We start from the raw sequence: 20,448 nt of genomic DNA, 5'->3' as shown, positions 1-20,448 counted from the left end.
CACCTCACCCCTCCCTCCCCCGCCCCGGCACCGACCGGCGGCGCTCCGCCCTCACGCAGGCTGCGTCACCGCCGCGCGCCCGTGACCCGCGCCGCGGCGGGGTGGAGGAGGGCGTGGCGCGCGCCCGGGCGGGAGGCGGGGCGGGGGGGGGGGGGGGGGGGCGAAGGCGAAGGGAGGGCGGTGCGGGCGGTGATTGGCGCCCCCGCCGTCGGTCAGAGGTGAGGGGGGAAAGGCTGCGGCGTGCGGCGATGATGTAATGGCTTTGTGCGGCGGGGCGGCGGGGGCAGCGCTTCCTGAGTTTCGCGCGGTGACTGGCGGCTCTGGGGCGTCGGGGGCCGCCGCGGGGCCTTGCCAGACCCGCCGCGGCCCGGCCCGGCCCGGCCCGGCCCGGCCGAGGGCGTGAGTGAGCGAGGGGCGGGGGCGCGGCCGTGGCGGCGGCCGCGGGGAGCCGGGCGGAGGGAGGGAGCCGAGAGGGGCCTGGTGCCTTCCCTTCCCTCGGTCTAGTTATGTCCCGTTCGGGCCCGAGGCAGACCCGCGGAGGCCCTGCAGCCTTACCGGCAGTCGTGACGGCCCGCTGGGGGCGGGTGGTGTTTTCGCGGGCCGGAGGCGGGCTCGGGAGCGGAGACGGGGGGGGGGGGTAAGCCGGAGCGGCCCCTACCCAATTGCACCCTATTGAGGGGTGCTGCCGCGCAGGGCGGGCTCTGCGGCTCCTGGAGGCGCTCTGGAGGCCTTGTATGCATGAGGAGGCGCCCGGGAACCCAGCCGGGGCGTGAGTCCGACTCTGTTGGACCGTGTTTCGGTCCCCTCGCGCCCCGCTCTGCTTTAGGGCGGCCCGTACGAGCTGAAAGAGCTGCTCCTGCCCAGGGAGGCTGCCTGCCTGGGCGGCTGTTTGTCGTCCGCAGCGTCCTCGAGTTTGGCGTAACGCTAATAGTCACTTTGCCGCTTTGTTTCATGTTGTACGCAGCCGTGGGATCCCCAGGAATGTGCTCTTCTAACGTGTGGGGGAGTAACGCTTGTGGGCTCAGGTATCTCTTTTACCTGTTGAACTAGTGCGCCTTCCCGGTTTGTCTGGCTTTGTGCAAGAAGTAAAGTTACTAACAAAGTCGTAGGATTTTAGTTTTGGATAGTAATCTGAACTCACATAGCTGAAATTCACGTGGTTGTGGTGGCTATGTTGTGCTGCTTTTATTAAATTCTGAAGAATAAATCTTGATCCTGGTATTTAAGCGTTTTTTCAGATAAATGAATAAAAGCTTATGCTTTGATACTTTGCTTTTTTTGTCTCTTAGGTTGAAAAACTAAATAATTGAAGTCCTCTTTAGGAAACTGATCCTCAGTCAAGTGTAACTTTTGATGTATGGTCTCTAAAGCCCCCCACTATGCCAGCAGCTACTGTAGACCATAGCCAAAGAATCTGTGAAGTTTGGGCTTGTAATTTGGATGAAGAGATGAAGAAAATTCGTCAAGTTATACGGAAGTATAACTATGTAGCTATGGTAAGTGGGCACTTGGTGTTTATCTAGCAGATTACCACAAAAACCACGATGACTTCATTTGATGTTAGTAAATTAAAGCTATAAACTTGTTCATCTGTTGTCATTGGATTGTTAATGTTGAATTAACGCTGTACAAACATTAGGATCCTAATTATTACCTTTTTAAAAGCTAAATTTACACACAGTACTTTTCAGCTGTGAAACTTAGATGGTCGAAATATGTTTCATTAAAAATGTGCAACGTAAATTTTTATGGGTGTCTTTTGTTGACGTTTTAATTCTGCTCTTACAGGATACAGAATTTCCAGGAGTAGTTGCAAGGCCTATTGGAGAATTCAGAAGCAACGCAGACTATCAGTACCAATTATTACGCTGCAATGTAGACTTGCTAAAAATAATTCAACTAGGACTGACGTTTATGAATGAGCAAGGAGAATACCCTCCAGGAACTTCAACTTGGCAATTTAATTTTAAATTTAATTTAACGTAAGTGTTAAATGTCTGTGCTGTTGACTGTATGTTTCTGACTTACTGAAAACGTATTATAGGTTGTGAAAGCTATGGCAACTGTTTTCATCTATATGACTGGAATAGCATACATACTTTATGTGAGGAAAACTTCAGTCAGCCGTGCACGTGCTTTCTTCCCTCTTTTCTGTGCAGTCTGTCGTACTGTTGGTAATTTGGACAAAAATGCTACACAATTTCAACAAAAGTTTTAAAAAGAAGTATTTATACTTAGTGGAAGAGTTAGCTCTGCATTTTCATATTGAGCATTTCAGAGTGCTTCTACCTTAACTTAGTTTAAGTCTTACTAGTTGTTATAGAAGTCACGTGTTTTTTCTTTGCATATTTTTAAAATGGAAAATACCAACATGTGAAGAAAAAAATAGAATGTTACCAAAGTGACTGAAAAAGAAGTATGACGAATATTATCAGCAAGTTCTAACGCAAGTGTGCTCTGTCCTCTTTAAAATAATGTTATTCTTGTTAAAAGACTTGCAACAAGTTCTAAATAATATTCTAGGTAAGATGCTGTCAGCTTTTTAATACTGCAGCAGCTTTTCTTGGGTTTTCAAAGCAACTTATTCTATTAAGCTACTGTATTTTAGTTTTCCTCTATAAGAGGTTGAAAGGGATTATTGATTCTACAGCGCAACTCCCATGGAGATTTTGGTTCTGGATTATTTTGTGTAAAGTGTTGGTTAAAAAGCAAGCTGATTTTTACTCTCTGTTGGAATAGTATTGTGAACTTTATTTCACAATGTGATTTTTATCAGTGATAAACCTTAAGTATAAACCTAACTTTTCCAGCGCAGTGGGATGAGACACTTCTGTGGAGTTCTAATTATATCTTTAGCAGGTAGTCAACAAGGTTACTAGTATCTTGAATTTTTTCCTGAAGTAAACATAATTGGTCTGATAGGTTTTCATACGGCCTGAGTTGAGTATCAATGCAAACACTTCTCAAACTTAAATGTATTAAAGGCTTGAGGTTTTTTGGCAGTTGTGTTACAAGCTGATCACTAGACAGCTTGATACACATGAGTTAAAACTGCAGCTTACAGAGGAAGTTTAGAGAACAGACCTTTTTCTGCAGATAAAGGGTTTTTTCAAAGTAATCAGGGTTGTTACAAAGAAAAAAGCTGCTGCTGTCTGTCTTGATATTTCTGCTTTTCTAAACAAACAGTGCTGTGGCTTGTCACAAATCAGTTGGTCTGAGGAATGACATGGTCTTTTTAGTTTTGTTGAAGCGTCTCTTGAAAGAAAAGGAATTGCAGATTTGATATTTTGGTATCTCTGAACTTACCTGGCCATATAAATGCTGAATGGAAGTTATCCATTGTCTTCACAGAAGAATATACTAATCCTGCTAAGTATGGGAGAAAGTGGAGGAATGAATTAATAACTTAAGAACTGTGATCTGGGAAGAAGAGCCTGTGTTGTGTTTTATTTAGTTTCTGAGCTTCAAATATCTACTTAATGTCAAACAACTGAAAACAAAAGTAGTTTTCCATCCATTTGTGCCAGATGCTGCACAGATAAGACAGCTTAGTAAGGCAAGATATAGGTAGTCACTAAACTAACTTGTTACTAGTTCACTGGGGGGTTTTTATACAAAAAGGTAAGCTAGTTCAGTGCTGCATGAAACATTAATTATTTTTTTTTTTAATATGGGTGGAGAAATTTACTTATTTTTGTCTGTTTCTAAACTTCCTTTTGGGAAGTGGCACTGTGCCAAGTGTTCTGCTCCTAAAGCAAAACAGCTGCTGGCTGTTCCTAGAAGGTAATTTTTTGTGTGTGTGGTTCCAGCCAGGTCTTGTTATAGTGTGCTTTTAAAGAGCATAAATATTTCTCTAAACTAACTATCCACCCCATTAGTGCAGAAGAGCAAACTAGAATTAAAACTGCTTTTTGTAAAATAGGCATGTTTGTTTTGGATGAGTTCTTTAATGTGTTATGGAGATGGACAGGTGTTGGGAAGCTAATACCTTAAAGCTGGAGCAGCTGTGTGGGAGGGAGGAAAAAAGATACAACACATCTTGAGAATGTATGTTCTGATGAATGATGACTTCCTATTAGGAATAAGGAATATAAGTTACGACAGAATCTAGTAGTCATGTTTGATATATTGGTTGTCTTGTCTGGTTTATTTTTTTGTGTTTTGGTGTGTTTTTTTATTAAAATAGAAAACTATACACTGGAGAGACTTTGTAGAATAGTATGTTGTGGACAGTAATATGAATATCATCTAAGCAGAGCCATGTTTGCATTTTTTCTTTTCAATTAACCGTTCTATGTCTTTGTTGTGATGATATAGATTAAACTTTATGAAAGAATAAAACCATCCATTTCATCACAAAATCCTTAAGACTTTACAAAAATGTTAGTGGTAAAGGGAATAAATACAGGGATATGAAGGGATCAAACAAGGCATAGAGGATTTTTTTTTCCATACTGTTAAATTTTAGGTCCAAAATATGGCTATTAAAGTTGAAGTTGGTTGTTTAGAAAGAAAATGGTAGGCTGCCTGAATTTTAAGGATTGACTAGATAGAACAAGTACTCAATTTCCAGTTGTAGTGAGAAGGAAGTTTTGATAAGCATGTGTCTAAACATTTGCATAAGCTTAAATCATAAGAAATGTGTGGGAAATATTATCCACAGAATTAATACAGCACTGGGGTCTGGAGTGTACTGCTCTTAGTTCTATAATGTAACATCTTAGTTCCTCAACTGTTTTATTTAATTTGTTACAGTTCAAGGAATAGATCTTACTTTGTAAAGTATCTTTATTCATACGTTCGCTTTCCTCTGTAGATTTGCAAAAGGGGAGTTCTAGGTAACTGGAAGAGGAGCAGGAACTAGTTTTTTATGAAGGAGGCAAGAATAGAGGTGCTGGGAATGGTGAAATGCCAGTGAAGGTTAACAAAAGCTATGAAAAATGATTGGTTTTGTAATTAACATGGAACAAAATCAAGTTGCTCCTGCTCTGTGCTAGTGAAGTCTGTGGAATGAATAGCAAAAAACCAAATGTTATCAGGTTTGTAATCACTGAGGTTTGTAGATTTTGAAAACTGACTTCTCTCTGTTTTTAGAGAAGATATGTACGCCCAGGACTCTATTGAACTGTTGACGACATCTGGTATCCAGTTTAAAAAGCATGAGGAAGAAGGAATTGAGACACAGTACTTTGCAGAGCTGCTTATGACATCAGGAGTTGTACTGTGTGAAGGTGTCAAGTGGCTTTCCTTTCACAGGTAAATTCTGCATGTTAAGTATTTGAGTTTTCAATATTGATTATTGAATTCTGGAGTTTGGATTTCACATCTCGTGTGTTAAGTGGTATACATCTGATAGTATGTATAGCATATACCTTGGTGGGTAAGACTTAGAAAACTATTTCTGCTGTAATACCTGTAGCACCATTCTGTATTAGAAGAATAGAGCATACACGGTGGTACTGGTGCTTTATTTTTGGTGTTTACACTGTAACCAGAAAAACATGAAACTCCTAAGCCAGCAGGTGGCATTGTGTCTTTTAATATCACACATCCAAGTAATAATAATAACAATGATAAAAGCAAACTGTTCCTAAGCAATTCTTGAGCAAATATTGTTTGTCTCATGGGAGAGACTGCAGAATTATCAGTGAAGAGTTTTATAAAGTACTTTTAAATTTGTTTTAAATCTCCTGGTAATCTGGGCGGCTGAAAATTACTCAGTTTGGAAGGAGAGTCCTGATAAGCCTTAATTCTATCTGCAGTAATGAATATACTTTACTATTTATTCCACACAGGAACTTATCTTCCAAGTAGGAATAGAAATGCGAATGCTGAATCTCTATGAATCTGTCCAGATACAAAAGATCTTTGAGTGTTAATAAGACTTAACACTTTAAAACTTATGCAATAGTCATTGTGTAGTCAGCTACGTGCCGGAGATAATTTGTGCTTTTTGCAAGCAATAGCGGCTTTAAAGGCTTATTGCTATGTAATGCCCTCAAGTTGACATCTTAAATGCTGGCTGCCAGGCAAGTCAACAAAGATAGAGCAAACATTTTAGCTGAGACTAGTAGTTTCCTTACAGCCTTATTCTTATCGCACATGCCCGGGCAACTAGTGATAGGACAAGAGGACACAGCCTCAGGCTTCGCCAGGGGAGGTTCAGGTTGGACATTAGGAAGAATTTCTTTACAGAAAGGGTCATTAGCCATTGGAATGGGCTGCCCAGGGAGGTGGTGGAGTCACCATCTCTGGATGTGTTTAAGAAAAGACTGGACATGGCACTAAGTGCCATGGTCTAGTTGACAGGGTGGTGTCAGGGCAATGGTTGGACTCGATGATCCCAGAGGTCTCTTCCAACCTGATTGATTCTGTGACTTTATTGAAGTTCACTTTCATCTGTGCTAAAATGAGTTCTGTTGTGGACTTCACTGAAGATGTCTTTAGAAATCCTCTTAAGACAGCTATTCCAGCAAGTGTTTGTCAAACTGATTATCCATAACTCTGCTTGAAGTCAGAGAGTGTTTAAAGGCTTTTGTGCTTGGCAGAGCATGTTGATATTATCTTGAGCACAAAACCCTGGAGTAGTGGGTTAAGTTCTGAGTAAGCTAAGATTGCACAAAGCTATAAATGAGCATGGGTCACATAAAATGTGCCACAAAGAATAGTAAACAGCTGTTTCTAAATATATCTTAGGTTGATTGTGATTATGTTCTGTCAGTGGAAACTCAAACAGGGCGACAGCTCAGTTGAAAATTTGTTTCATGTAGGCTATCTATGCAGTGTTCTTTGATTACTGAAAAAGCTGTGCTTGATAGTTGCTGACTATGCTATTGCTTCTGTTTCCTTAAAATGCTTTTATTACTACTAACCCTCAAAATTCATTAATCTCTTAGGAAGTGGGCAGAGGGGAGTTACCCCTTTCTCAGACTGTGAGATTATGTTTTGGTTTTGTTTCATTTTCTAGTCTTTGATTTCCTTGAACTCTTATGTAGTTTATTTCTAAGCTCTTAACTTCTCGAATAGTTTTCTTTGTGTGCTTTTTATTTCTGCATTTGGTATAGCTGCCTTGGTATCCTGACCTGTTGGCAAATCTGTGTGGACCTGCAGTTCTGCCAGGCACGAGTGAAGAAACATTTGCACTGTCACTGATTCTTGTATACCGCAACTTCATAAGCGACTCCATCAAATCTTTTGTGTGTATTAAAATGTATTTGAGTCAGTGAGAGAGGAGGGGAAAGCCCTGAATTTCTGATTCTTGTCACAGTCAAGAGAGCTGTGAGTGCTTGGCAGTCTAACAAGTTATAAAACAGAACAGCTCAAATGCTGGTTCAGCTGACTGATCTGCTGAAGCTTTGAGTGTCCACCTGTGTGCAGCCTCCTCAGTCTACCTTTGGAGGCTCTGTGCAAACATGCCTCTTAACCCAGATGTTTTTGTATTTCAATAACCATTTGTGTCTGATTTCAGTAAAATTTAATCTGTTGACTAGTTTCTATTAGCCACTTATAAAATGAAGTAAAGCTTTCTCAGCTCTGTCAGGTTTTGATTTATTTCAGACATTGTTGGTTCTTGCGTAGAATTAATTGTTATAGGCTATCTGAATTCTTTCTGGATAGTAAGGGAAAGAAATACAGGAACATTTGATCTTTTCCATGTCCATGTTCAGTAAAAAAAGGAAAAAAAAAAAAAAAGTGGCTGTTAAGAGTGCTTATGTTGCTGTATAGCTCCAGGGATTGTGGCTAGCTGCACTAAGTAACTTTAGGTGATTATATTAGAAATGGTGAGAGCTTTTTAAGGAGAGGAAGCCTATGTGGCTTCAGGGTATAAACCAACCACTAATTGCCTGTTAGAGGATTAGAAGAAAACTTCTTTAATGAGCAGGTAATTACATAATTGCTCACTGTGGACATTCTTACCCTTCTGTTAGCATTCAGCAGTGGCCACTCAAAAAGTTTTGAACTAGATACATCTTAGTCTTGAATTGGAGTGACTGTTCTTAGTCTGTATAAGCTTGGATGACTGGAGCATATTATCCCTGAAAAGTATACTAAAAAGATTATGTAAATGCCTTGATACTGTATTGTGATTAGTAAAGTGTGGTTTGTGATGCATATTATGAGCACAATGGGACTAAGTGTAAGCAGCTGGAACTTAAAGAATGTGAGACGTCATTTGGTTGAGCTGACTAAAACTAACTCATGCTTAGGATCCAGGAACAGATACTGACTGAATGCTGTCATGCAATGGAAGGGTAATCATGCCTGTTAAATCCACTGTTCAGATATCCTGTCCCCTTTTTCTGCATGAGGATCCTGGAATGAAAGAATCTGCTATAGTCTCCAGGGGAAAAATACATATATGTGATTCTTCATCGAAATCTATGATAGCAGCCTGCTCCCTCTTAAGACAAATAGTAAATCAATCTTGACTTTTCTTTTCATGCAGTACTTCCTTCTTAATAGAAATTGGAAGTGTTTGAATTACTAGAAAACAGATGCTCTCAGTCAAGTACATAATGAGGAGAGTCAAAAATAAAAGGAGTAGAGTCAAAAACTTTTTTGGAGGAAGAGGAGCACAAATACTGTTTTCTTCACTTTAAAAATTTTAATACACGTTACATTTGAGCCACAGGGATGTCAGATGTCAGGAATTCAGTGAGTTAATAAGCTCTCTAATCTCTAGAGGAGTAAATCTCCTTAATCCTGAACAGGGTTTTTTGCATATATCTGAACAGCATTTTTTGCTAATGTGGCTTTTTTCTTTTCTTTTATAGAGGGCTTTTTTTATAGAGGGCTTTATGCTGATACAGTCTTCCCCACCACTTCTCCCCCCTGCCCTCCTCTAATAAGTGATGTAATAAAATTAAGCTTCCAAGCTACCATTTTGCCAAGTATACTACAGTTTTCTACTTTGTAAGACTCGGCTGAAATCCTTCATTATCTTTGGCTCCTTTGCTCCCTGGCCAGTGGTGCTGCTGTGGAGACTGGAGTGCTGCCAGCACAGCTTCAAAGCACCAGCTGCAGTGCAGGATTCATTCAACATGAAATTCCTGTGTAGAGCACTGGAAAACCCCATGGGAGAGCTGCAATAGTCCGTACCTTTTGTATATCTTGTATTAATGGACTTTTAGCATACAATCCATTCATTCACAGTATGTTCAAGATTTTCTACCCTCTGTCTAGAAATTCGTAAGATACAATAGGATTCTCTACATCATCTTTATACAAAAGGTACCAAAGGCAATCCTCTTTAGATTGAATATGAGAACTAAAGCCTTGAGCCTGCATCAGAAGTCACCAATCTTTGTGGGTGCTAAATATCTGCAGGATCAGTAGTATAGTGCTTTTAACTGATTTGTCTTCTCTGTTGCTCATCTCACAGTTAAAGATCTCAGTGAAGATTTACCGAGTTGCAAAATTCTTGGTGTTGAGTATGATCCTCACGTAACCAAGAATGAACACTAAGTCTTAAACTGTGAATTTGCAGTCTGTGGTGGCCACCCATTCACTTGAATTGTCTTTCAGCTATATGCTAAGGTTCCTTAAGCAGCAAAACTGATGCAGCCTTCAGTAGAGGCAATCCTGCTGTGTGTTTTCCTCTTCTTTGTTAGTACAGACATTTAAAAAATTGCACATCAATAAAATCTAGGAACTGATTTGGTTCAATGCAAGCCTAACAACAAGATAACGTATCAGCCCCCCATCTAGTCCACTGTATATGTACATGAGCAATCCTGCAAGTACAAGGGATCAGAATGGATCAGATTCATGATCAGATCATGAATAATCTGCCTTTTAATCTTTCCCTTTATAGGGAAGAGGATAACTAGTCATCACTGCTTTTTGTTGTTGTGTTCAGTCCTACTTAATACCTGATGTCTGTCTTTCCTATGCTTTAAACCCTCTGATTCCTCTCCTAACCCTTTGTAAAAGTACATGATTTTCCCTTTTACTTCCACAACTCATTCCTATGTCCTCTTTCTTCAATCAAACTACTGAGAAGTCTTCCCAAACTCTTTTCTCACACACTATATATGATACCTCAGTTTCTTCTACCAAACCTGTACTGCTCGGTTATCTTGCTGCCTCCTGCTCATTTACATGTATACACAAAAAATTTTCTGACTTGCTCAGTCCTTGCCTCCAAAAGGAATAATAGTCTACGAAATACTAGATTTTTCAGTTGTCTGTGTGCTGATGTAATTGGGAAAGTTGAAAGACAATCTACTTTTCTTCATTGCTGAGGGTGAAACTTGCCTCCAGGCATAAACATGTGTTGGCTCTGGAAACTCACGAATCCTTTGGATTTCAAGAACTGTAGAAGTGTCTCTATTTCATTCAGTTTGTAGTGAGAAACTCAAGTCTGTGTGAAAGGAACCAGTTAGGAGTCTGTTTTAAGTTCTTGTTATCAGACAAAGCCCCAGCAGCGCTACCTTGTTTCAGGATTTGGAGAAGCTCCTCCAGGCAGATCTTTTTTTGCTTCTTCACTTTCCCTCATTGAGACTAAACTAAAAGGTTTTCCCTGAAAGCTGCAATGGAGCCGTTTACACTGAGGCTTAGTCTTTTGTAAGTCAGTCTTAATTGCATTGAAATTAAGCAAAATGTCCTGTTGGTGTGTAATAAAGTCTTGATGGAGGAAGTGAGAAGGATGCTTCCAAGTTATTTGCTTATATTGTTTTTGTTATTAATTTGCAGTGGATATGACTTTGGCTATCTAATCAAAATCCTGACAAACTCTAACTTACCTGAAGAAGAGCTGGACTTCTTTGAGATACTGCGATTGTTTTTCCCTGTCATCTATGATGTAAAATATCTTATGAAGAGTTGCAAAAATCTGAAGGTAAGTCATCTGTTAATGGCTCAGAACAAATTTTGGTTTTGGAGAGAGAGTACTTTCTGCTAAAAAACACTTTCTGTATTTTTATTTTCTGATTTTGCTTTGATAATACCCATTAAACAGCCTTGTTGTCTCAAAGTTTATATATTTAATGTTAAAAGCTATTGATAGAGGCAGGCAGGAGCACACATCATTTTTTCTAACTGCTTACCAGTTAAAAATAGCGTGTTGATACTGTATTTATAGTGCCCAGTCTTTGTTGACAGATGATAAACCCATGTTTGGAATTGATCCTTCACTGCTTGAGCCATAAGAATTGATGGGTTTCATATGCTCTTTATTTCTTCATTGTGCAGTCCACTAAAGGACTGCAGTCGTCTTGGCAAAGGTAATTGCAACGGTGATGCTGTGGAAGTGTCTTAGGAAGAGGAATGGAGTGAAGAATGTTTCAGATGGCCCCATAAGGAAAGATAAACAACAGCATATGTTCAGGGACAACATGTGACTCCTAGAAAAAAATGCAATACTAGAAACTAATCTTTCATGTCAGGCCAGCAGGGTTACTAATTGGCTTACTCTATCAGGCATAAAATTTGGATACTTTATTGGACTGGAGAATGAAGGGAAACTGGAACTAAGTATGTGAAGGGGAAGACAGCAAGTGAAAGATGCTACAGGGATTGTTAACAGCTTTACTTGCCAAAGAACTGTAAGAGTCTGGACAGCTGCTGGAATGAGGTGCATCGCTCATCTGAGGCAATTAATGACTTGCTGCTTTTGTGGAAAGTAACTCAATTCTCTAGGCTTTCTTAATGAGAACCTGCAGGAAAAAAGAGAACACTGACTGTAGTACAACCAAATCCTAAGGAATGGCTTGCCACTTCGTCATGCTCAACTAGTGATCTGCATGGGGTTTATAGTCATCTATTTCTTTCTGAGATAAACTAATAGAGTGTGTGACTTTTAACAAGTAGCCTACTTGTGGTGTTAATCAAATTAATGCTGAAAATGGAGACCTTCCTTCCAGTTGTCACGAGAAGTATACCTACCTGTGTTCATTTGTAGAGTTGTTATTGGTATAATCAGCTGGGCATATAGCTAAGTATTAGAGAACGTCTTAGAAACAGCTTTTCTCCACAGAGGCCAGAACTAAAAATGAGATGGTCATAAACTTCAGCAGTCTGAAAGGAGGGGTGAGGGGGAACCCCAAACAAAAAAACCCCTCACTTTCTCACTCCTGGTGAAGCAAAGTAAAGCATCTGGTGTCTTAGTGGTGGAGACACGCTTTCCAAGAACAGAATGTATAATCCAACTTCAGTGACGTAGGAAAGGTGACAGAATGATGTTCCCTGTCACCATTCCAGAGGTGACATTCCCAGTGTATTTGGGGAGGAGGGGCTTGTATTTCCTGTCATTTCATTAAGACATAGTTGTGTGTAACCTGCATTGTTTAGAGATATTAGTGTTTTTTGGAAGACAAGCAAAATCTTCTCAGGTCTCATTCCAGTAAACCTTAAGAACAAGGGTGTTTTTTTTCTTCAGAGCTGTAGGTCAGCTTTCCTGCAGTAAATCTTGTTCCTGTCACCTAACCTGCAGACTGGTAATCACAGGAGGGGAAGGGATGTGGACTGCCCTGCCCCTCCAGATTTACCAGTGATGAAGTGATGGTGGGCTTGTACTGTACTGAGAGCAGTTGTCTGAAACAAGTTGCTAAATGTTCAGTGTTGTGACTCTAAAAATGCATGCGCTGTCTCCTAATGTCTGTCACTTTCAACCTCCATTAAATTGCAGTGAATTGAACTGCTGTGCAGTTGTCCTTTATTGATTTGTCTAAGTTATTTTTATATGAAAGTCACTGATGTGCTGTAGGTCCCCCACTCCCTGCCCCTACACACACAAAAAATAATTTTTGGCATTGAGAAGAGAAATATGCTTGAGGATTGGGAAACTGTTTGATGCTCTTTTTGTGGAATTAAGTACTCTGAACTTACAGTTGTTACTTTAACACAAATGGAAATGAGTGTACTTGACTGGTATGCAGATTGGGAGTTAACTTGAGATATTAATGTAGTATAGGTTAAACTCTTGCTTGCTTTCTAAAAATCTTTCTATGTAGACAACTGCAAACCTTTTTATAGTAACAGCAACTCTTAAGTAATGTAGATTTATAGACCTTGCTGGAAACTTGCTTTCAATATGGGGGGTTATACAGAACAATGAACTCCAGTACCAGTGCCATGAAACTTGAGAGTTTGAACTGGATTTGCTGTTGACTGTGGTCGTGTGGTTATGTAAATCATTCTGTGGCCTCTTTCTTGAAAGATCAATGCTCTGAAAATTTGGAAAGAATTTGTCCTTCTCCTCTTAAGAGTAAAATGTTCTTATCTGGAGTGCAGAAGTCTTGCCTGAAAGAGAATCTCAGTAGCCTATTACTTTTCAGAGACAGACAGGTTTTATTCTGTAATTATTGCAGTTACAGACCAATAAGTTCCACACAGAAGTGGTGTGTGATCTATTTACAAATAGATGTATAACGTTAAAAGCATTCTTCTGTAGTCTGCTGTTACTGTAAATTTTGAATTACTAAGTCTACATTCCAGAGCTTGCAGCTGCTGTGTGAATATTACTGATTTTTGTTCTTGAGTATTTTTTCTTCAAAGTTATTTGAAGCTAGAGTAGATAGTCTTAGAGCTGGCAGAACCTGATGATGAGGCACTGCTAATTTGCAGCTTGAGGAAGTAGAGGGTTTAGGAGCAGAAAATGGTGCCTTGAAAGGGTGTGAGTCTAACTGCTGTTGCTAATTCTAAAAGCTCATTATTGGAGTTAGAAAGCGGAGAACATGCTTGTATCAGAGATGCACTTCTTTCCCCTGCCCACCAACCCTCAGCATGTTTTTTAGAGTGTAAGTTAACTGAACATGTTTGCAGTGTGCAAATGCTGTATCCAAGCACATAAAAAAAACAAGCTAGCTTCAGGGCTTAACTGTATAGTGTATAGACTTACTCTTACCTTAAACTTCTGTAAACTGTATTCCTGCTTCTCCAGCTAGAATAAAACTGGCCATACCAGTACTAGGTTTTCATGTTGGTTTGTAGGTGTTACTTGGGAATGTTATTACTGAAGCTTCCATCTTTTTAAACAAAACAAAAACCTGGACCCAAACCTGTCACCAGAAGATTCACAGGAATTTTCATAAGGTTTGATCTGACTTTCAGGTCAGACTTTATTTTTATTGTTCTGTGAGTTTTTACTTTGACTGTTACGCTTTGGCCTCTTATTGCTTCCCTTCCTGTACTTGAAACAGGTTAAGAGTGTGAGGAAAGTGAACTCTGATACTAGGCAGTCTTTCTTTAAAAGCATTGCCTCTGTGTGGCGTTTTTGCCTTGAGAAGCTTATGGCAGCGCTAACGATTTTGTCCTTGTTTTTTTCATCCTTCTGGGCCTTAAAGAATGTGCGTGTGCTTTAGTCTATTTCCAGTAGCTTTATGGCTTAATGATTAAAAAAAAAAAAATTGATGTACAAAATTACCTGCTCACAGTGCAGCTTACAACATTTTTAAGAGTGCAGTTACAGTATAACATGTCATTCCTTCAACTGATCTGTGTTATCTGTATAAAACCAAACTGACTTCTGATGGGTTTACTTCTACACATAGTGGTTATTATCGTTTTGGGGGATGCTATAAAGAGGTTTATTTAGTCACTCTGCAGTTAAGGGGATAGTTTTTCACATAAGCTTATTGGGAAGAAAATTTGCTTCCAAACTGGAGAAGTTTTTACCTTTAAGAGCAGACAGATTTGCAGCGTTGGAGTGATGTCCACAGCTTCACAGTCTGTCCTTTCAAACCTTGTATCAACATTTAAAGCAGACAATTACTGTTCTAAAATGTTCCCTTTTTGTATGTGGGATGTTTATATACTTTTTTTAAGAAGTAGGTTTCATTACACATGTGACTATTAAATATACATCTCTAACAGAAAAGCTGGCTATTGCATGATTTTTTACCCTATCCTCTTATGGCAGCTAATGAAACAACTTTGAAGAGGGGTAGAATGTCTTGTAGAGATGGAGTGGGCACTTCCATTTTTGACTTTACCACCTGGTTTCTAAATGCCTGCTGTGTAACATTTTCCCAGACTCCCTGTAATGTTCTAGATACTTACGGGATATTCTGAGTTTCTGTGAAGGGAAGTGGAAAAACCCTCAACTTAATTATTGAAAGGTAAGCGGAAAGAAAAAGGTCTGTTTCAGAGGAAGCCTAGATACTTCAACACATGGAGGCATATGGGCGGCACCTCATTTGTAAGCACTTGAATTCTTGTGTTTGTAGAACAACATTTTTACCTTTTAAACTTTCATTGTAATAGAAGGAGTACAGGAACACCTGATTTTGTTCTTCAGGATTGCCAGTCCTTTCAACATCTTTGAAGGAATTGTTTTGTTAAGTAATGACATCTGGTTACTGCAGAAGCTGGAAAATGAAGGAGTAGTAGTTTTGTTGGTCACAGGTACTGCTTTATTTAATCAACACTGAAACAGAATTCTAATGCTGCTATTGATACTGTAAGTTTGATTCTCCAGGTGTGTATTTATCTAGTATAATGACTGTTTCAGCTACTGTGCAAACGTTAAAATATACCGGAGGTTGTACGACTTGTGTAACATATTTTCCCGAATGCAGCTGTTCAGTTTTCTGATGTAATTTTCTTCAGCAGTTAACAAAAATGTTTTTTTTTTTTTCAGGGTGGATTACAAGAAGTGGCTGAGCAGTTAGAGCTGGAAAGGATAGGACCACAGCATCAGGCAGGATCTGATTCTTTACTCACAGGAATGGCCTTTTTCAAAATGCGAGAAGTAGGTAGATGTATTTGTTTTATCTCCATGATAATAATGTGCTGTGATAGATGGAATTGCTGATTCTGACAAGTCTGCTGTATTTTAAGGAGGTCTCTGAATGGCTTCAGGGATCACTCCTTTCTTCACAAAAATAAGACCACCTGTATTTTCCCCAGAGTAAGTGTGAAGCAGCCCTACTGATTCCCTGCTTAGCTGCTATGAGTGGGTATTGCTTCCTGTTACCAGCCTGTGCCTGGCTTTTGGATTTTTTGTGGATTTTTCGTTTTGGTTTTTTTTTCCTTCTCTGTTTTACAGGGTACCTTTTTTAGGTGGCTGCTGCAGTGAGTTATGAGCTGCTGGAGCCAGACTCCTTCCTGGGTGGCTGTACTCAAGCCAACTTTTTTTGAGCTTCTGCTCAGTGTAATACCCAGCTGGTGTGCACTGCTGCTCGTGACAGGCCTGGGAGGGGAAAGAGTATCTGGACTGGCCGCTTCTAGCGAAACTTGCAGGCTACAGATATATTAAGTAATGACTTTCAGGCTGCTGTAGAGAACATCCATGCATTTGTTCCTTACCATTGAGTAAAGTACAGATTAACTGAGGTTCTAAAAGATTATACATCAGTCAATTAATTCAAGGTTTGCAGCAAGGGAAATCAGGTCTTACAAGCTTCATGTATCCTTGCTGCGTGTCTGTGTCCAATAGGAAGATACTAGGATATTTTACATTAGCAGAACAAACAGATGTTGAAAGGGCCTTTTTGGAAAAGCAATTGCACTGGTCAAATGCCAGTGCATCTGAACATGGCATTCTGCCAGCAATTCAGTGTCATTTACCATGTCGAAACAGATGGCAATAGCAAACCTCATCTTTTAATAAGGTTAATATTGTATGGTGAAGTGTCTACCTTCTGTAATCCATCATTTTGTATAAAAGAGAAAATGACCACGGATTTCTGACAAATAGTGGTGAGACAGCAGGTGAAAAATAACGGCTGTGATTTAAGCTGGTTTTGCTCATCATAACATTTTGTTCTGCCCCCGCTGGAACTGTTGCAGTTGTCAAGCAGGTCATGGGCTACAGATGCAATAGAGAGGATTGTGTTTCTGGTACGATCTCAGCCCCACCGCTGCTAACTGCTGCCTGCCTGTTGTTGTTAATCTTTCACTCTTGAATTTGAAACAAAATCCAAAGCAAATGGAAAGAGGCAGTATATGAAAATCATGCCTAAGATACTGCCTTTCAAGTTAGTATTCTAGAGGAAAGGTTCAAACCCATGATCGTTTCTCTAATGAGATGCTGTTTGTGTTACATGGCAAATTAGCATCTTGCATTTGTTTACCAAAAGCTCTTATTGGGAGAAGTAGAAATCTTTGAGTTCTTTTAGTGCAAAGCATTTGCTTAATTAAACTAACAAAGATGGATTGATTGTGATGATTTTTTTCAGTATTTTCAGATATTCTTTGCAAATACAGCCTTTCTAAATAAGGACACAGTAGTCAGCTGAGAGAAATACATTTAATGTGCATTTTTGAAGCTGTTTCGGTAGAGTTCATTATTTAGCAGTGTATTTCTGAGTGAAAAAACTTCATTTTACAGTGCTTTTAGAGGCACAATATTAAATCAATGTGTTACTACTGTGTTACTAATTGTTGTGAAAGAGTTGCAACTTGCTGGGATTTTGAGTCCCAGACAGAAAACTTACTGATCTTTTTCTTCCCATCAGAAATACTTAAGTACTGATACTACAATGGTAGTGCTGCTGTTTTGGGGTTTTCCTACCTGTTTATTTCTTTAGGAACTGCTGGGGCTTTAAAACTTTTAATTGAGGTCTTTAATTCCTGCAGTACAGAACTTTCCATCCAGACTGTGCTGCCAAGAGCAGAGAGCTTAAAGGGAGCAGTTTTCAGCCTGTGTGATATATGCAGTCCTCTGCATTTAGACTGTGTATTGTGTCCACCCTGCTCCTGCATGCTTCTGGCTGCCTTAGGTTTCTGATGTTGATGATGACTCAAAATGTCAACCACTGGGATGTCCAGGGTTGCTATGAAGTTTTTAGGGTGAAGAATTTTTGTTTATGTGTGTCTTTTTTTTTTGGGGGGGGGGGGGGGTAATTTGTATTTTTGCTTGAAAACCTAAGTCTGAAGGGTAGAATATCAGAATATCGTGGGGTGTCATATGTCTTCCACTGAAAGGTTCTTTTTGTAATTAAGACTTGTGAGGTGTAAATGCAGTCTTAGTACAAAATTTAATTTTGCTGTTCCTTTTTAAATGAAGTCCCCCTCTGTGAGGAGCTAGTGGAAATGCATCTTTCTGCATTTCTCTGAACTCCATAATGGGTTTTGTGCTCAAACATTCTCCCCACCCTCAAACCCTTATAATATAAATCGGGACATACCTCCATTTCAAGACAGAGTATGATGAAAACCCCCACACTGAGGAGTAGGCAGAGTACGGGCACCAATGATGGATGCGAAGCATATGCCTGTTGTGAGAAACTCCACAGAAATCAGTTGGAGAAATATCTTTGTTGCATTTGCAGAAGAGTGAGTGATACCTGATAGTACAAAATTATCAAAACGTTGCATTTGGCCATTTCATGAGGAAAGGTGCACAGGAAGACTGATTGTGTTCCGTGGCAGGTTTACTTTAAAGAATCATGTCGTATAGCACATTTTGATAATGTATTGAGATTAAGTGTGTTCTTACGTTAATTATTTCATCTTTTGCACCTTGGGATTTGATATCTTAATGCTAAAAAGAAAGTAACATTTTAAAGCTGTTCTATTTAAACTGAGCCTTTGGCAGTAATCTGTGTCTCTCTCTTAACTCTTTAGATGTTCTTTGAAGATCACATTGACGATGCTAAATATTGTGGCCACTTATACGGCCTTGGTTCGGGGTCATCTTATGTACAAAATGGCACAGGAAATGCATATGAAGAAGAAGCCAACAAACAGTCATGACACGAAATGAAGGGCCATCTTTTTGACCTCCACATGCTTGTATATAGGTTTTATCTCTGATTAAACCCCTTGGGCAATAAGGCTTTTTTCCTCTTTTCTCAGCACACTTTCTTTTCTGCCTTTCTATGTACTAAACTTGACTGTTCCTATCACAGATTTTGATCTTGATATGTAAAATTTTCTGGGTTACATTTTGGCCTCATAACTAGCCCATTTGTAAAGAAGCACGTCTAGAATCAGTGTGGCAGAGAGAAGAGGAAAGCTAAATCACAATGAATGGTCTGGTAAACTTACCAATATTGATCTTCTAGGTTTTTGTCTCTTTCCCCTCCCTTCTCCAAATTAACTGGCACTGATTGTAACTAACTTCCCTGTTCATGTCTGTTCCTTCCAGTATGCAGGCGTTTTAGCTATTCAAGATTGTGGACCATCACATTTGCACTTTAGAGAGCGACTCTGACTCGGATCCTCTGTTTTATTTGAAGTTTTGGGTTTTTTCTTTTGCCCTCAGCTAGAAAACAATCATCTGCCAAGTTCAGCAGCTTCACACTGTATTTCCTTGGTATCTTAACCCACAGAACGTGACTTATTTGCTGCATAACCTCCATTTTTTCAAGCAAAACAAACTACTGAAACCATAGTAACTGCTGTTATTTTACTAGTGTTCAGTCATCTTCAAACACATCCTGCACGTTTCTGCTGCTGGTTGGCCTGCTGCTTTAAAACCGCTCTGTGATGGAAGAAAGAAGCTTGAAAAAACAGCTTTACACCCTTCAGGAAAAGAACAGCTATGACTTTAGCATGTTTGCCATTAAGCTGAGAGTTGAAGGATATTGGAATAGTGGGAGTTTTGTAATGACACACTTCCCTTGATTAACTTTCTAGTTTTTATTCTAGTAATGTACACCTCGGATATTTTTTATGAAGTCATATTTATTATGTACCTGATTTGATGATTTTTGAAAGTCAGTTTAGTTGAAGATAAAACCCAAAGATCTGAAAAAATACTATTTAATTGAATTAGTGAATTAGGACAATTAAATCGTGCTTTTTTTGTAGTTGCTACAAAGACAGATGTTAACAGATAACTTGTTGTAAAACAACAAAATATAAATAACTTATAGCTAATCAAGTTACCTGAGGAGTGTAATGCTAGTTTATTTTTGAGTATATCTTAGCAATATATTTTAGATATATTGTTTTAAAGGACCCTAAAGTACGTTCTTAACTCTGCATAGCATGTGTACAGAGCAGTTGTGCAGGAAGGATTTTTGGTATTGAATAGCTAAATACTAGCCTGAAATGATGGAATGTTAGACATGGTGTGCCTGTGTGTGTGCGCATAAGTGTGTGCGTGTTTGACACGGAAATCAATGGTAGAAAAATCTCCAAATGTTCGCCATATTACTCTGTTTTACCTTGTACTTAAACAGAAAATCAAACGCCTTTTTTTCATTGAGTTACAATGATGTAACTGGGTGGTCCTTTTTAAACAACAAATAATTTGCATAATAGAGGGTATTTGTTTTTAAAGCTTTTGTAAATAAAGGCCTAAGAAATGTTTTCTTACATAACAACAGACTGGTGGTTTTGTTGCAAAATTTTTCCTGGAATGTATTTAGTCAGTTCAATACTGTATCCTGTTTTGTTTAGGCATGATAATTCTCTTCTACATGCTTATAAAATGATCTAATTCACTGCTCCCTGACTGATTCCACTTTCAGAGCAGAATTCTGTTCACGTGTTTCCGATCACTTCAGTCCTACTGACCTGAGTTGCAAGAGTGGTGATCACTGTTTACTACTGAGG

At 39.4% G+C, this 20,448-nt stretch overlaps 1 protein-coding gene across 3 annotated transcripts; it reads left to right on the top strand.

The window, feature by feature from the left end:
- Window positions 1–156: 156 nt before the first annotated feature.
- CNOT7 (CCR4-NOT transcription complex subunit 7) lies at window positions 157–20,216 on the top strand. 3 transcript variants are annotated; one of them, XM_068404054.1, is made up of 7 exons: window positions 157–218; window positions 1,290–1,496; window positions 1,789–1,982; window positions 5,095–5,256; window positions 10,696–10,840; window positions 15,581–15,691; window positions 18,511–20,216. In XM_068404054.1, the coding sequence occupies exons 2-7, from the start codon at window positions 1,380–1,382 to the stop codon at window positions 18,637–18,639; spliced, it is 858 nt and encodes a 285-aa protein (XP_068260155.1). In that variant the 5' UTR covers window positions 157–218; window positions 1,290–1,379; the 3' UTR covers window positions 18,640–20,216. The 3 variants fall into 3 exon arrangements, with proteins under 3 accessions (XP_068260155.1, XP_068260156.1, XP_068260157.1); XM_068404055.1 differs by lacking the exon at window positions 157–218 and adding an exon at window positions 331–399; XM_068404056.1 differs by lacking the exon at window positions 157–218 and adding an exon at window positions 981–1,025.
- Window positions 20,217–20,448: the final 232 nt, after the last annotated feature.

This window comes from Nyctibius grandis, chromosome 6, assembly GCF_013368605.1.
Source record: "Nyctibius grandis isolate bNycGra1 chromosome 6, bNycGra1.pri, whole genome shotgun sequence".
NCBI lineage: Eukaryota > Metazoa > Chordata > Aves > Nyctibiiformes > Nyctibiidae > Nyctibius > Nyctibius grandis.
The sequence above is the reverse complement of the archived record's forward strand: the minus strand, read 5'-3'. Positions and strand labels throughout refer to the sequence as shown.